General features: G+C 44.4%; 1 protein-coding gene across 1 annotated transcript in view; it reads right to left on the minus strand.

Moving 5' to 3' along the window:
• Positions 1–16,301, minus strand: part of LOC135546555 (serine/threonine-protein kinase ULK2-like) — a 71,986-nt gene extending 55,685 nt beyond the window's left edge. The window contains 3 exon segments of the mRNA XM_064975085.1: positions 7,336–7,377; positions 7,580–7,672; positions 15,008–16,301. Of these exon segments, the coding sequence (XP_064831157.1) occupies positions 7,336–7,377; positions 7,580–7,672; positions 15,008–15,097 (225 nt within the window). The 5' untranslated portion in view covers positions 15,098–16,301.
• Between the last annotated feature and the right edge of the window lie 1,237 nt (positions 16,302–17,538).

The following is a 17,538-nucleotide window of genomic DNA, read 5'->3' on the forward strand; positions in this document are numbered from 1 at the left end:
ACCGTCGACTGTAAACAGACCACACTTTCTTAATTGGCATTTCAGCGTTGTGGCATCGATAATCACCAGACGCCCTCCACCTCAACTGAGGTGGTGCCACATCAACAGACCTGTTAGTTTTTCTTTAAGAAGCCTTCCTGTTCTCCAATCATTACCTGTATTAACTGCACCTGTTTGAACTCGTTACCTGTATAAAAGACACCTGTCCACACACTCAATCAAACAGACTCCAACATCTCCACAATGGCCAAGATCAGAGAGATGTATAAGGACATCAGCGGTAAACTTGTAGACCTGCACAAGGCTGGGATGGGCTACAGGACAATACGCAAGCAGCTTGGTGTGAAGGCAATAAATGTTGGCGCAATTATAAGAAAATGGAAGAAGTTCAAGATGACGGTCAATCACCCTCGGTCTGGGGCTCAATGCAAGATCTCACCTCGTGGGGCATCAATGATCATGAGGAAGGTGAGGGATCAGCCCAGAACTACACGGCAGGACCTGGTCAATGACCTGAAGAGAGATGGGACCACAGTCTCAAAGAAAACCATTAGTAACACACTACGCCGTCATGGATTAAAATCCTGCAGCGCACGCAAGGTCCCCCTGCTCAAGCCAGCGCATGTCCAGGCCCGTCTGACGTTTGCCAATGACCATCTGGTTGAGGAATCGGAGAAGGTCATGTGGTCTGATGAGACAAAAATAGAGCTTTTTGGTCTAAACTCCACTCGCCGTGTTTAGAGGAAGACGAAGGATGAGTACAACCAAAAGAAAATCATCCCAACCGTGAAACATGGAGGTGGAAACATCATTCTTTGGGGATGCTTTTCTGCAAAGGGGACAGGACAACTGCACTATATTGAGGGGAGGATGGATGGGGCCATGTATTACGAGATCTTGGCCAACAACCTCCTTCCCTCAGTAAGAGCATTGAAGATGGGTCGTGGCTGGGTCTTCCAGCATGACAACGGCCCGAAACACACAGCCAGGGCAACTAAGGAGTGGCTCCGTAAGAAGCATCTCAAGGTCCTGGAGTGGCCTAGTCAGTCTCCAGACCTGAACCCAATAGAAAATCTTTGGAGGGAGCTGAAAGTCCGTATTGCCCAGCGACAGACCCGAAACCTGACGGATCTGGAGAAGGTCTGTATGGAGGAGTGGGCCAAAATCCCTGCTGCAGTGTGTGCAAACCTGGTCAAGAACTACAGGAAACGTATGACCTCTGTAATTGCAAAGGTTTCTGTACCAAAAATGAAGTTCTGCTTTTCTAATGTATCAAATACTTATGCCATGCAATAAATTGCAAATTATTTACTTAAAAATCATAAAATGTGATTTTCTGGATTTTTGTTTTAGATTCCGTCTCTCTCAGTTTAAATGTACCTATGATAAAAATTACAGACCTCTACATGCTTTGTAAGTAGGAAAACCTGCAAAATCGGCAGTGTATCAAATACTTGTTCTCCGCACTGAATATGTCAACATTATCAAGTTATGAAATTATTGTTATTTTAAAGTACAATCTCTTTTGGGCTTAGATGTTTGTGGTCAATTTGCAGTGTACAAATCACTATAATTATGTTTAGCCCGCAGCTGAATCTAGCTGCCTACCCCTGCTTTACTAACATTAAAGCTACAATATGTTACTTTTTGGATGACCCGACCAAATTCACAAAGAATTGTGAGTTGTAGATCTGTAATTATATTTAAAAGCAAGTCTAAGAATCGGTAGATCAGTTTTGTGTGCCATTGTGATGCTTCCCATTCTTAAGTTACATTTTTATGTCTTTTACTTTTGGTATTATACATCATCTTCAAAAAAGCTAAAAATACATTACATGTAGATATTGAAAATATATTTCACAACGGTTTAGATACAATAGTGCAAAAATTAACTACACTCTAAATGGCGACAGCGAGCGAGAGAGACGGAGAGAGCGAGCTAGAGACTGCGACAGAACGAGCGAGCGACTGCGACAGAACGAGCCCAAACAGATCCACAGATGATGCAATCTTTATTGCACTCCACACTGCCCTTTCCCACCTGGACAAAATAACACTTATGTGAGAATGCTATTCATTGACTACAGCTCAGCGTTCATCACTAATCTAAGGATCCTGGGACTAAACACCTCCCTCTGCAACTGGATCCTGGACTTCCTGAAGGGTCGCCCCCAGGTGGTGAGGGTAGGTAGCAACACATCTGCCACGCTGATCCTCAATACTGGAGCTCCCCAGGGGTGCATGCTCAGTCCCCTCCTATACTCCCGGTTCACCCACGACTGCATGGCCAGGCATGACTCCAACACCATTATTTTGTTTGCAGACGACACAACAGTGATAGGCCTGATCACCGACAATGACGAGACAGCCTATAGGGAGGAAGTCAGAGACCTGGCCAGGTGGTACAAGAACAACAACCTATCCCTCAACGTAACCAAAACTAAGGAGATTAATGTGGACTACAGGAAAAGGAGGACCAAGCACGCCCCCATTCTCATCGACGGGGCTGTAGTGGAGCAGGTTGAGAGCTTCAAGATCCTTGGTGTCCACATCAGCAACAAACTAGAATGGTCCAAACACACCAAGACAGTCGTGAAGAGGGCACAACAAAGCCTATTCCCCCTCGTGAAACTAAAAAGATTTGGCATGGGTCCTGAGATCCTCAAAAGGTTCTACAGCTGCAATATCGAGAGCTTCCTGACTGGTTGCATCACTATCTGGTACGGCAATTGCTCGGCCTCCGACCGCAAGGCACTACAGAGAGTACATCACCGCAAGGTACTACGGCCCAGTACATCACTGGGCTAAGCTGCCTGCCATCCAGAACCTCTACACCAGGCAGTGTCAGAGGAAGGCCCTAAAAATTGTCAGACCCCAGCCATAGACTGTTCTCTCTACTACCACATGGCAAGCGGTACCGGAGTACAAAGTCTAGGACAAAAAGGATTCTCAACAGTTTTTACCCCCAAGCCATAAGATTCCTAACCAGGAAATAAAATGGCTACCCGGATTGTGTGCCCCCAACCCCTCTTTTTACACTGCTGCTATTCTCTGGTTAACATATATGCATAGTCACTTTAACTATACATTCATGTACATACTACCTCAATTTGGCCGACCAACCAGTGCTCCCGCATATTGGCTAACCGGGCTATCTGCATTGTGTCCCACCCACCAACCCCTCTTTTACGCTACTGCTACTCTCTGTTCATCATATATGCATAGTCACTTTAACCATATCTAGATGTACAGTGGGGCAAAAAAGTATTTAGTCAGCCACCAATTGTGAAAGTTCTCCCACAATACTTATTTTCCACCACAATTTGCAAATAAATTAAAAATCCTACAATGTGATTTTCTGGATTTTTTTTCTCATTTTGTCTGTCATAGTTGAAGTGTACCTATGATGAAAATTACAGGCCTCATCTTTTTAAGTGGGAGAACTTGCACAATTGGTGGCTGACTAAATACTTTTTTGCCCCACTGTACATACTACCTCAATCAGCCTGACTAACCGATGTCTGCATGTAGCATCGCTACTGTATATAGCCTGTCTTTTTACTGTTGTTTTATTTCTTTACCTACCTATTGTTCACCTAATACCTTTTTTTGCACTATTGGTTAGCGCCTGTAAGTAAGCATTTCACGGTAAGGTCTTCACCGGTTGTATTCAGAGCACATGACAAATAAACTTTGATTTGATGAGACAGAGAGTGAGCGACCGAGAGAGCAAATCGACCGAGAGAGCAAATCGACAGAGAGAGCGAGCGACCGAGAGAGCAAATCGACAGAGAGAGCGAGCGACCGAGAGAGCAAATCGACAGAGAGAGCGAGCGACCGAGAGAGCAAATCGGCAGAGAGCGAGCGACCGAGAGAGCAAATCGGCAGAGAGCGAGCGACCGAGAGACCGAGCGCGAGAGACCGAGAGAGCGAGCGCGAGAGACCGAGAGAGCGAGCGCGAGAGACAGAGAGAGCGAGCGCGAGAGACAGAGAGAGCGAGAGACAGAGACAGAGAGAGCGAGAGACAGAGAGAGCGAGCGCGAGAGACAGAGAGAGCGAGCGCGAGAGACAGAGAGAGCGAGCGCGAGAGACAGAGAGAGCGAGCGCGAGAGACAGAGAGAGCGAGCGCGAGAGACAGAGAGAGCGAGCGCGAGAGACAGAGAGAGCGAGCGAGCGCGAGAGACAGAGAGAGCGAGCGCGAGAGACAGAGAGAGCGAGCGCGAGAGACAGAGAGAGCGAGCGAGCGCGAGAGACAGAGAGAGCGAGCGAGCGCGAGAGACAGAGAGAGCGAGCGCGAGAGACAGAGAGAGCGAGCGCGAGAGACAGAGAGAGCGAGCGCGAGAGACAGAGAGAGCGAGCGCGAGAGACAGAGAGCGCGAGACAGAGAGCGCGAGAGAGAGAGCGCGAGAGAGAGAGAGACAGAGAGCGCGAGAGAGAAAGAGAGCGAAAGAGAGACAGAGAGCGAAAGAGACAGAGACGCGAGAGACAGAGAGCCCGAGAGAGACAACTAAATAAACAAAGAACATGGGAAGAAACAAAGAAGAGAAATGAGTGCAATAGAAAGAGAGTGAAAAGAAAGCCTAAGAAAGAGAGGACGCTTGGAGGCCTAACACCCATCTCTAACACTGCAACACTATCTTCGTCTCCCTCTAAACGCCGAAGCCACAGTCTTTTCTCTCTTTCCTTTCAGACAGCATCTCTAAGCCCCACTGCCTGTGTGCCAAAGGCGACAGCTGCAGAGGCGAGAGATGGCCCAGGGAGAGTACAGCCCTGCCAATGGGAGGAGAGGGGGGAGCAAGAGACGGACTCTAAGACAAGCTACACACAAAGTCCAAACCAGTGTCTTCAGTTATGGGGAGTGTTCTGTGGCAATCCTATTCACTTCCAGGTAGAAGTTGCCCCTCCCCCTAATCACATATCTAGGATCAGATTCCCTGACACCCAATCAAAATCTTAATCATAAGGGGTATGAAAAGATAAATCGGCATCTAGTGCCTGTATTAGTGGATGTAACCGACTTCCACTCATCAAGTCTGTTCAGCATTGACAAGGGACTTTTCAAACACATTTTACATCACACACTACATTAGCATAACGGAAATGTCCTGGATGGAAGGCAGCTTAGCCCAGTGGTGATTACATAAGGGGCGTGGCCGGAGGGATGAAGGGAGGAGAGCCGGATGGGTAGAGCAGGGTCCCGGTGGGAGGCTTACATACACACAGGAAGTGCCTCACCGTGTGGGCAGCGCTGCTTGATCATCACTTCAATAGCTCTCTCGAATACCATTCTTTCAATCTCTCCCAATTGGGTGGAGCCCTACCGGAAAGGCTTTTTATAGCTAGAGAATGCAGAGACTCATAGCGCTACCTGCTAACCATGGAGTGAACAATGAAGCCCACACAGGGCAGAGCTGGTGTTTCAAAGCCTGTTCCCTGTTCTGTAACAGAAAGCCCTCAGTGAATCCCATGCTGACCCAAAGCTACAGGTTTACGAGTCACCATGAAGTAAGGTCATGATGAGCTCGACTAACGCCTGACTTTTGGTGGCGGCCATTTTGTCCCCCACCTTGGACAACCCTGCCCCTGGACACATCACTGAGAACAGTCGGTGGTGAGTTCTGATTGGCGACCAGGGAGATGTTGGGCCGTACAATGCATGCTGCTGGTATAACCATGGCCAGTCATGTGGTGTCATGTGACTGAGAAGCTCCCAGGCTCCACCAGTCAGTCAGTGGTCACAGCCTTGGCCCACCAGTCAGTGATCTGTCAGAGTTAATGGTTTACACATCATGACCACTGACTTTACACACAGACTTCTGCTCTGGACATATGCAGTCAGCTCCACATGGACCGGATAAACACAGAAAAGGTCTACTCAGGAGCGTGGCAACCCATTCTAATGTGTTTGTCTGGCTCACTGGTTAGCTTGTGATCGTGACTGTTCTGCCTGTATGCTGCTGCATTGCCCTGCACTGTACAATTTTGCTAGTTATAATGACTCAAACAATTTTCTTCAAGCCATTTAGGTCTAATTTAGCACTGTTGTTGAGAATGGCTACATGAAACAAAGACCGGTCAGTATAAAAAGCACCTGAGTGAACTGGAGGCTCAGTCAGTATGCAGCCTCCGAGTTTTAGTGACGCTCGGCCAACTCGGCGGCTGTAGTAGTGACGCTTGGCCAACTCGGCGGCTGTAGTAGTGACGCTTGGCCAACTCGGCGGCTGTAGTAGTGACGCTCGGCCAACTCGGCGGCTGTAGTAGTGACGCTCGGCCAACTTGGCGGCTATAGTGGTGACGCTCGGCCAAATCGGCGGCTGTAGTAGTGACGCTCGGCGGCTGTAGTAATGACGCTAGGCGGCTGTAGTAGTGACGCTAGGCCAACTCGGCGGCTGTAGTAGTGACGCTCGGCGGCTGTAGTAGTGACGCTCGGCCAACTCGGCGGCTGTAGTAGTGACGCTCGGCCAACTCGGCAGCTGTAGTAGTGACGCTCGGCCAACTCGGCAGCTGTAGTAGTGACGCTCGGCCAAATCGGCGGCTGTAGTAGTGACGCTCGGCGGCTGTAGTAATGACGCTAGGCGGCTGTAGTAGTGACGCTAGGCCAACTCGGCAGCTGTAGTAGTGACGCTCGGCGGCTGTCGTAGTGACGCTCGGCCAACTCGGCAGCTGTCGTAGTGACGCTCGGCCAACTCGGCAGCTGTCGTAGTGACGCTCGGCCAACTCGGCAGCTGTCGTAGTGACGCTCGGCCAACTCGGCAGCTGTCGTAGTGACGCTCGGCCAACTCGGCAGCTGTCGTAGTGACGCTCGGCCAACTCGGCAGCTGTCGTAGTGACGCTCGGCCAACTCGGCGGCTATAGTGGTGACGCTCGGCCAAATCGGCGGCTGTAGTAGTGACGCTCGGCGGCTGTAGTAATGACGCTAGGCGGCTGTAGTAATGACGCTAGGCGGCTGTAGTAGTGACGCTAGGCCAACTGGGCGGCTGTAGTAGTGACGTTCGGCGGCTGTAGTAGTGGCGCTAGGCCAACTCGGCAGCTGTAGTAGTGACGCTCGGCGGCTGTCGTAGTGACGCTCGGCCAACTCGGCAGCTGTCGTAGTGACGCTCGGCCAACTCGGCAGCTGTCGTAGTGACGCTCGGCCAACTCGGCAGCTGTCGTAGTGACGCTCGGCCAACTCGGCAGCTGTCGTAGTGACGCTCGGCCAAGTCGGCGGCTGTCGTAGTGACGCTAGGCCAACTCGGCTGTAGTAGTGACGCTAGGCTAACACAGTAGACACACTCGGCCTACCTGCAATCAACTAAGCTCTACCTTACTTTAATGGAAAACAAGACAAGGACTTACCTGGACATCATAAAGCGCCACAATGTTCTCATGTTGAAGTTCCTGGAAAAAGTCATGAAGAAAACAAGTACATTAGTGATGCATTAGCTACTGTACCTTTGACGTGACAACTGGCTTCTATTTAGATTTATAAATCAAGGCCTTTCAGTCGAACATGAAGACTAATGGAATATTGATGTCAACTCATTCTTTAAATACGTTTCCAAGATAAGTGAGAAGGAATTAGGTTAAGCATACTACTCACCTTGAGGATTTTGATTTCCTTGCCAAGCAGGATCTGGGACTTGGAGAGGTTCTTCTTGGTAATGCTCTTGACCGCCACCTCCCAATCAGTCTTCTGCAGTCGGAGGAAGGAGTGACATAAAGGAACAACTAGTTAAAATCCCTTTAAACATGTTCAGTTCCTCAATCACTTACACTAATGCCAAGGGAAGCTTGTGTGCGTAAAGCTCAGGCCAACTGGCCTTTAAATTGCTTTGTGTGCACTGTGTATCATCATTTGTGAGAGAGAAACATGGGGATATCTTGGACAATAAACCAAACACAGGTTTCTTAAGTTTCTATCAGATAGACTGAATGAAGAAACAGTCAAATTAGTTATCATGCGCTTGACAGTTATCATGCGCTTGATGGTTTTTGCAACTGCACTTGAAGAAACTTCCAATTTTCCAGATTGACCGACCTTAATGTCTTAATGGACTGTTGTTTCTCTTTGCTTATTTGAGCTGTACTTGCCATAATATGGATTTGGTATTTTACCAAATAGGGCTATCTTGTTTGGTCTCCCGAGTGGTGCAGCGATGTAAGGCACTGCATCACGGCCGGTGATTGCGAGTCACACAGGGCGGTGCACAACTGGCCCAGCATTGTCCGAGGTAGGGTTTGGCCGGGGTAGGCCATCATTGTAAATAAGAATTTGTTTGCAAATGAGACCAAAACATTCTTATGGTGACAATAACATTTGTTAGTCGATAGTGTGGTCTACAGCTTATCATAAGGTACTCTACCTTAGGCGAGCAATACCTCGAGACTTCTTTAATATTAGACATCGCACACCAGCTGTTATTGACAAAGACACACACCCCCACCCCTTGTCTTACCAGAGGTAGCGTCTCTATTCTGCCGGTGCATGGAAAATCCCGCTAGCTCTATATTGTCCGTATCATCGTTCAGCCATGTCTCGGTGAAACATAAGTTCGTTTTTAATGTCCCGTTGGTAGGATAATCTTAAATCATAGGTCATCAATTTTATTATCCAAAGATTGCACGTTAGCAAGAAGAACGGATGGCAGTTCTCGCTCGCCTACAGATCTTCAAAAGGATGCCTGGTCCGCGGCGCCTTTTCCTGCATAATTTCTTCAAGCAAAAGGCGAGGATCTGAGCATGTTCCAGTGAAAGCAGAATATCCTTCTCGTCGGACTCGTTAAAGGAAAAAGTTTCTTCCAGTCCGTGGTGAGTAATCGCTGTTCTGATGTCCAGAAGATCTTTCGGTCTTAAGAGACAGTAGCAGCAACAATACAAACACAATAAGTTAAAAAATAAGTCAAAGAAAATGCAAAAAAAACAAAAATGGCACAATTTGTTGGGAGAATGTAAAACATCAGCCATGTTTTTTGCCGCCATCTTATAATAAGCAAAAGAGAAAGACAGTCCCATCATTACTTTAAAGGAGATGAAGGTCAGTCAATACGGAACATTTCAAGAACTTTGAAAGTTTCTTCAAGTGCAGTTGCAAAAACCATCAGGCGATCTGATGAAACTGGCTCTCATGAGGAACGCCACAGGAAAGGAAGACCCAGAGTTACCTCTGCTGCAGAGGATAAGTTGCTGTTAACTGCACCTAAGATTGTAGCCCAAATAAATGCTTCACAGAGTTCAAGTAACAGAAACATTTCAACATCAACTGTTCAGAGGAAACCACGTGAAATCAGGCCTTTGTGGTTGAATTGCTGCAAAGAAACCACTACTAAAAGAACACCAGTAAGAAGAAGAGACTTGCTTGGCCGAGAAACACAGGCAATGGACATTAGACCTGTGGAAATCGATCCTTTGGTCTGATGAGTCCAAATTTGAGATGTTTGGTTCCAACCTCCATGTCTTTGTGAGATGCTGAGCAGGTGAACAGATGATCTCCGCATGTGTGGTTCCAACCGTGAAGTATGGAGGAGGTGGTGTAATGGTGTGGGGGTGCTTTGCAGTTGACACTGTCAATGATTTATTTAGAATTTGATGGCACACTAAACCAGCATGGCTACCACAGTATTCTGCAGCGATATGCAATCCCATCTGGATTGCGCTCAGTGTTATTTGTTTTTCAACAGGACAATAACCCAAAATACACCTCCAGGCTGTACAATGGCTATTTGACCAAGAAGAAGAGTGATGGAGTGCTGCATCAGATGACCTGGCCTCCACAATCATCCAACCTCAACCCAATTGAGATGGTTTGGGATGAGTTGGATCCCAGAGTGAAGAAAAAGCACCCAACAATTGCTCAGCATATGTGGGAACTCTTTCAACTGTTGGAAAAGCATTCCAGGTGACTACCCCATGAAGCTGGTAGAGAGAATGCCAAAAGTGGGCAAAGCTGTCGTCAAGGCAAATGGTGGCTACTTTGAAGAATAAAAAATATTTGTTTAACACCTTTTTGGTTACTACATGATTCCATGTGTGTGTTAACTCATAGTTTTGATGTTTTCAACATTATTCTACAATGTTAAAAATAGCAAAAATAAAGAAAAACCATTGAATGAGTAGGTATGTCCAAACTTTTGACTGGTACTGTATTGCTTCCCTTGCAATACAACTTTCCCTCAAAATAGTTGTACAATGTGCTCAGCAATACAATAAAGTTTGGTGGGCATGCATAATGTTGATGCATTGGAATAGAAGGTATGGAGAATGTTAAAGTGCCTGTAGGATTATTTAAAAAAGCAGTTGGGAAACAAATATGAGTTTCAAATACAATGTGAGTATATTTAAGTGGTTTAAATGATTCACTTCCCTACTAACCTTCTAAAAGTGCCAAAATCGTATTCTGCCAAAAATGACAGTGTGAGACATGTTTTGCATAATGTACATTTCACGCATGCGAACAAAGAACACCATCACACAGTGTTTCAGTTTATTGAGCACAGAGACAAAAATCAGGTGTCTCCGGCAGTATTTATGTAACCTACCAAACAATGTACAGTGCTTTCTGAAAGTATTCAGACCCTTTGACTTTTTCCACATTTTGTTGTTACAGCCTTATTCCAAAATGTACTAAATAGTTTTGTCTCAATCTACACACAATACCACATAATGACAAAGCAAAAACAGATTAGAAATTTTAGCAATTTAGAAATGAAAACCCCCGGTAATATCAGATTTACATAAGTATTCAGACCCTTTACTCAGTACTTTTTTGAAGCACCTTTGGCAGTGATTACAGCCTTATAATGCTACAAGCTTGGCACCTGTATTTGGGGAATTTCTCCCACTTTTCTCTGCAGATACTCTCAAGCTCTGTCAGGTTGGATGGGGAGCTTCAGTGCACAGCTATTTCCAGGTCTCTTCAGAAATGTTAGATCGGGTTCAAGTAAGGACTCTGGCTGGACCACTCAAGGACATTTAGAAACTTGTCCCGAAGCCACTCCAGCATTCTCTTGGCTGTGTGCTTAGGGTCGTTGTCCTGTTTGAAGGTGAACCTTTGTCCCAGTCTGAGGTCCCGAGCACTCTGGAGCAGGTTTTCATCAAGGAACTCTGTACTTTGCTCTGTTCATCTTTCTCTCGATCCTAACTAGTCTCCCAGTCCATGCAGCTGAAAAATATCCCCATAGCATGATGATGCCACCATCATGCTTCCCCATAGGGATGTTGCCAGGTTTCCTCCAGACTGCACTGTATAGCTTGGGATCTTTTTTACCTTTATTTAACCAGGCAAGTCAGTTAAGAACAAATTCTTATTTTCAATGACGGCCTAGGAACAGTGGGTTAACTGCCTGTTCAGGGACAGAACGACAGATTTGTACCTTGTCAGCTCGGGGGTTTGAACTTGCAACCTTCCGGTTACTAGTCCAACGCTCGAATCACTAGGCTACCGTGGTGGTAAGTCTTGGTTTCATCAGACCAGACAATGCTGTTAACCATGGTCTGAGAGTCCTTTGAGTTTCTTTTGGAAAACTACAAGCGGGTTGTCATGTGCCTTTTACCAAGAAGTGCCTTCCTTCAGGCCACCACCATTAAGGCCCGATTGCTGGAGTGCTGCAGATATGGTTGTTCTTCTGGAATGTTCTTCCATCTCCACAGAGGAACTCTGTAGCTCTGTCAAAGTGATCATCGGGCTCTTGGTCACCTCCCAGACCAAAGCCCTTCTTTCCCAATTGCTCAGTTAGGCCGGGCGGCCAGCTCTGAGTTCACTGTCTTCTTGGGGACCTTCAATGCTGCAGAATTTTTAAGTACCCTTCCCCAGATCGGTGCCTCGACACAATCCTGCCACGGAGCTCTACGGACAATTCCTTCCACCTTACGGCTTGGTTTTCTCTCTGACATGCACTGTCAACTGTGGGACCATATATAGACAGATGTGTGCTTTTCCAAATCATGTCCAATCAATTGAATTGACGACACATGGACTCCAAGTTGTAAAAACATCTCAAGGATGAACAATGGAAACAGGATACCCCTGAACTCTGAATAAATAAGGTATTACTCATAAATAAGGTATTTCTGATTTTATTTTTTGTAAATAAGCAAAAAACTGCTTTGTCATTATGGGGTTTTACGTGGAGATTGATAAAATAAAAAATGTTTGTCAACTTTAGAATAAGGCTGTAATGTAACAAAATGTGGAATCAAGGGGTCTGAATACTTTCCGAATGCACTGTATAGCAAGTGTCGTAGAGGGCACAATTTTACAATGTCGCAGTCCAGAAATGCCAAAATCCTGGACCTCTGATGGAGACTGTCATCAACGCATGCTTCTCTTTAGGACCATTTGTGTGCCCAGGCCCCATAGGCTACCTCAATAACCTTGACTAACCAGTGCCCCGCACATTGAATCTGTACCAGTACCCCCTGCGTATAGCCTCGCTACTGTTATTTTATTGTTTCTGTTTAATTATTTATTTATTTTTACTTCAGTTGACTGGCGCACACCCAGAAACATTATTTTGCGTGGAGGTGCTGACTAATGGCAAATAAACTATTTTAATTTATTTTTAAAGAGTCGCACACTCCATATATAAACTCCCAGTAATTTATTGGGAAAATCACCTTTATTGGGGGTACAACTATTTTTTTTATAGTTTATAGGAAATACTTAACACTTTTTTTTCCTAAAACTTCATTGTTGGTTAAGGGCTTGTAAGTCAGCATTTCACTATAAGGTCTACACATGTTGTATTCGGGTGATGTGACAATGTTTTTACTTGAACTGTTGGAATCATAGAAATAGAATGATTATTCTAATTCTATAGTTAGAATAGTATAAAATAATAGTACTGACAACTAATGAAAACACCAGGGAGGAGTTATTGTGACAGGTTAGGAAGCAAAGTGTTGACAAGTGTTTCCTAGGAGACCCTATAATCTTTGACTACATTGAATGTTTTCTCTTAGCTACTTCATGTAGCTAACATATTCATCCTTTGCACTTCCCGCTTTTCTTTAGAAGATACTTTTGCACAAGCATGATTTAAGTCTATACCATCACTGAAACTGTATTATCAGGCTGTATAGCTAATTACCTTTGTTCTGACTAGTTAGCTAACTAGCAATTAGTGGCTAAGAAGATTTAGGCCCAACTTGCTAAGAAAATACATCTGCAAATAGCTAGTTTGTATCGTAAGAAACAAACTAATAGTGTAATTATAGAATGCTAGTGGAGTTATACTAAGAAGCAAAGTGAAAACAGCATCATTGTCATCAACATTGTTGCATGTGCTGCATTGACCATGCAGACTGAATGCAAGTGTCTCATGGTCGAGGAACAACAAATGCATTCCTTGGGGGCAGGGTTAGGTCTGTGTGGAAAGCGGCATGGAGAGAGAGCAGAAAGAGAAGACTCAATTAGCAAAGTAAACTATAAGAATGGATGTTACACACGGCCTATCCCATTTAACAAAATATTAAAATACCATATAGAAGTAAAAACCCAAAGAGCTCCATGTATCAATCAGTATATCGTAAAATACAGGTATACCGCCCAGCCCTAGATCCCACCCTGGTCACCAATGTAGCGAGAGAAAAGGCATTTCATTACATTTTAGTAATTTAGCAGACGCTCTTATCCAGAGTGTAAGACAAAATCCAGAATAGAAAAGACAACAGGCAAATGCAGACGAGGTCCCACTGTCTAAATCAGGGATGGGCAACTGTCAGCCCGTGGGCCGCATGAAGGCCCTCGGATCAATTTCCAGTTTCAATTTAGGAACTCATTCTGAGTGTCAACTTACTGTTGCGAGTTAGAATACACAAGGTGCAATTTTGAAATTTGGTTGTGCATTACCAGTTTTTCCCTCGTTATGTAAGACACTGACAGTCAGTCATTTAGTCCATATGAGCTAAACTATTTTAGATTGCTAAATTAGTTTTGCAGACAGCTATCCAAACTTGTTATTAGCATAGAATTACCTGCTGGGGACACCCTTTGATTTTGTTAGGTCAGTCTCTCTCCAACCCTATGGCAAAATGTGTAGAATTGTACTAAATTAATTAAAATGTTAATTTAATAAAAAAGTCTCTCCATTGTTAAGAGGGGAGACACTAAAATGCTTTGCTGACAATGTGGGGGGGAATGGATGTGGATACAGACTCGCGAGCAACTGTGGCAATAGGGTAGCATGGTGACATCATCCCTGGAAGCATCACACAGTGAGATAGATGTGGAGCAGGCTCAGACATAAGTAACATTCTCTCCTCTCTGACCGTCCTTCAGCTGCGCCTTGATCAACAGAACAGTTTGGTCCACATCCCCATCATGGACAGTCACCACAGTCCTGTCAGTCAGTCAAGATGCTTTGTTATCACTGGTGTGTGACCAATCAAGCTAATAGAACGAATGTATCATCACTAGACTATCATCTCATTGTATTGGTAATATAAAAAATAAAACACTGTCAAGAAAGCATTGATGTGTAGACTATTATCATGGCTCATATCATCACTGAAGATGGAGAAAGAAGACCTCTTGAGGAGGAAAAACAAGAAGACATGCTCCTTTCTATCCACCTTGTCTAGGCTGGCTACGTCAGTGAGCTATTCACTGCTGTTTGAGTCATCCGTTTCATGAATGAACGGCTGGCATCTCAATGCACCCCAGTGCCAGACCATAACGCAAGATTGCACAACATCGCATGATCGAGGCTTATGAAACAATAACATGCATAATCAAACATGTAAATAACATTTGAATAAGGTAAGCCTGTAATTGTATTTCATTGCAATACTTGCATCACTAATAACAAATATTTAAACATCTAGTTAGTTGAAGGAAAACTAAACAAAATGATGCCAAATGACAGTTAATTTACTGCAGTGCAATGCCATTGACCCAGATTTATATAAACGTCACCACTCTCACGTAACCTCAGGGAAAATAGAGGAGAGGGAAGGTAGGGAAGGAGTAGAGGAGACAAGCAATGCAATGGGAAAGATGGAGATGCAGACCTTTAATGTTCCAGATATTTACCTTTCTGTGCCTTCCTTTGAACACCACAGCAAAAGCACCATGTCCCACCAGGTCCTTTCTGCTGTATTCAAAGTCTCCAACAGTCTCCATTGTCAACGTCACTGTCCAATTTAGGTCAGGTGTCAAAAGGTTCTTTCTTCAGTTATGCACTTTGAAGGATGCTCTCTTTTGATAGTGGAACCTGGATTTAGCTGTCAAGCAAACTAGTGATTGTGGCGTTAACAGAATACAAGTCAGTTGTATAAGGACAAGCATGCATTCCAGTCCACCTTTGATATTGCCTGAGAAACAGCCAGGTGATGATGCAACTGATCACGTTTAAAATGGGATGCAAAACTGGAGCTAGTGTCAAATTCTTCCCTGTCAGTAGCCAATTACAACAGATTATATAAGGCTTTACCTTGAACTATTTCCACAATCAGACACTGCAGTCAGCTGTACGCATGGCTGGCCACAATCCCAAGGTACACAATGTCAGTCCCTACTGCCAGCTGTCATTTTCTGATCCAGATTGCTAGCGTTGCAAACTGGCTAGTTAGCTAGTTAAATATGCATTTAGATGGCAAACAAATTAGCTCAAAAACTGCTTTGCCAGACATTCTACATGATGTCAAGTGTCCTGGATAAATAGATTGCAAGCTTCAAACACCCACAAACACTTCAACTATATAACCAGAGTGACATGCTGCGACGACAAGCGTCATGTTGTCCATGCATTGTAGCTGGCAAGCAACCATGCTAACAACATTTTATATATTTAGCTAGCTAGCTACCTTTAACGTTAGCTTCATGCTAACTAAACAGAATATCAATTGAATGGACGGACATCAATTTGTGATTTTCAGATTATCGCAAGAAAATACAAAATACAGGCCTAACGTTATATATGTGCCTGAAAAACTATGAAATGCAACACCAATGAGTTTGAATAGAATGTGTGTAAGTCACAGCCAGCTAACGCTGTCATAATAGTCCTCTTGTGGCGAGATGTTCAAACCAGGTGACGTCTCTCCTCTTCGAAAACATTGATGTTCGTGCGATTCTCTTCAATGTAATCCAAAATGCATCTATTAAAATTCCTTGATTTTCATCATTGGGCCATCACATCTCAGTCACAGGGTGAAAATCATTGGGTCAGCAAGAAAATGGCAGTACGTTTACAGTACGATCTGTAAAACCATTAAACCTATGTCCCTTATTACGCTTCATCTGAAAATTCATTTTGGTTTCGTCTTGTCCCTTCCCATCACATTGACCAGGTCCAGCGTTGTCTGCTGACACGCTACCAATGTCAATACAGAGCAAATTGCGAAAAGAGTACCGTGACACATATTTTACACCATATCCCTCCGCGGACTACGTCAATGCGCAATATACCCTCCGCCACGAATGATAGTTCCATTGTATCATCGGTCATCTCCGTTAGCCCAGAACTAAAATCTCGCTTTGTAGCATTTGAATAACAACATATTACATCCTTCATTGTAAATATATGGATCGTATTAATTAAATTAAATATGTAATTACTTAGCTCCCTCCAAAATAACTTCACAGTCACACTTATAAGCTGTGTATAAAAGTTTACCCTACTCCTACTGAATTAATTGTTAATTTCTTCATTCTCTATGGTACATTTTACTTGCCTAGGAAACTCTAAAATGTCCGATTTACTGATTCGTTGACTGACTAGGTTAAAAAAATATGCAGATGTACCCTTGAGCAAGGCACTTAACCCTAATTGCTCCTGCAAGTCACTCTAGATAAGAGCGTCTGCTAAATGACAAACGTACTGTATCATTAACAAATTTAGCCTATCGACTCATCACGTGTACAGTAATTTGATATCCTTATCTCACTATGTCTTGAGATGATATTTCAATCCTAAATACCCAAGGATGTATATGTACCACATGCCATGGTCAGCCCCTTCTAGTGTTCTAGAGGCAGTGATAGGCTACCTGAGATTTGCATTATCATTCGAGCATCTGATTGTAAACTCCAGACTGGTCCTTCATGCCTTTGCTTTGTATATGTTGCCCCCTTATGGATTTATTCAGGTATGACATATCCCTTGATCACATTTGAAAAATAAAAACTGTTGACTCCGTTGTCACTTAATGTCAATACCCAAGGATGTATATGTACCACATGCCATGGTCAGCCCCTTCTAGTGTTCTAGAGGCAGTGATAGGCTACCTGAGATTTGCATTATCATTCGAGCATCTGATTGTAAACTCCAGACTGGTCCTTCATGCCTTTGCTTTGTATATGTTGCCCCCTTATGGATTTATTCAGGTATGACATATCCCTTGATCACATTTGAAAAATAAAAACTGTTGACTCCGTTGTCACTTAATGTCCTGGATCCTTTATTAATTAAGTTGTGCATGAACTACGTAGGCCTATAGTTTATTAGTGTGACTTGCTGTTCTTCATGGAGATTAATTTGCATTCAATTTTTGTTTGTGTATTATGCTAAATAGATTTCCTTGTGGGCATGGACATAACAGGAAAACAAAGACAGAAAGGCC

This window comes from Oncorhynchus masou, chromosome 9 (assembly GCF_036934945.1).
Source record: "Oncorhynchus masou masou isolate Uvic2021 chromosome 9, UVic_Omas_1.1, whole genome shotgun sequence".
Classification (NCBI taxonomy): domain Eukaryota; kingdom Metazoa; phylum Chordata; class Actinopteri; order Salmoniformes; family Salmonidae; genus Oncorhynchus; species Oncorhynchus masou.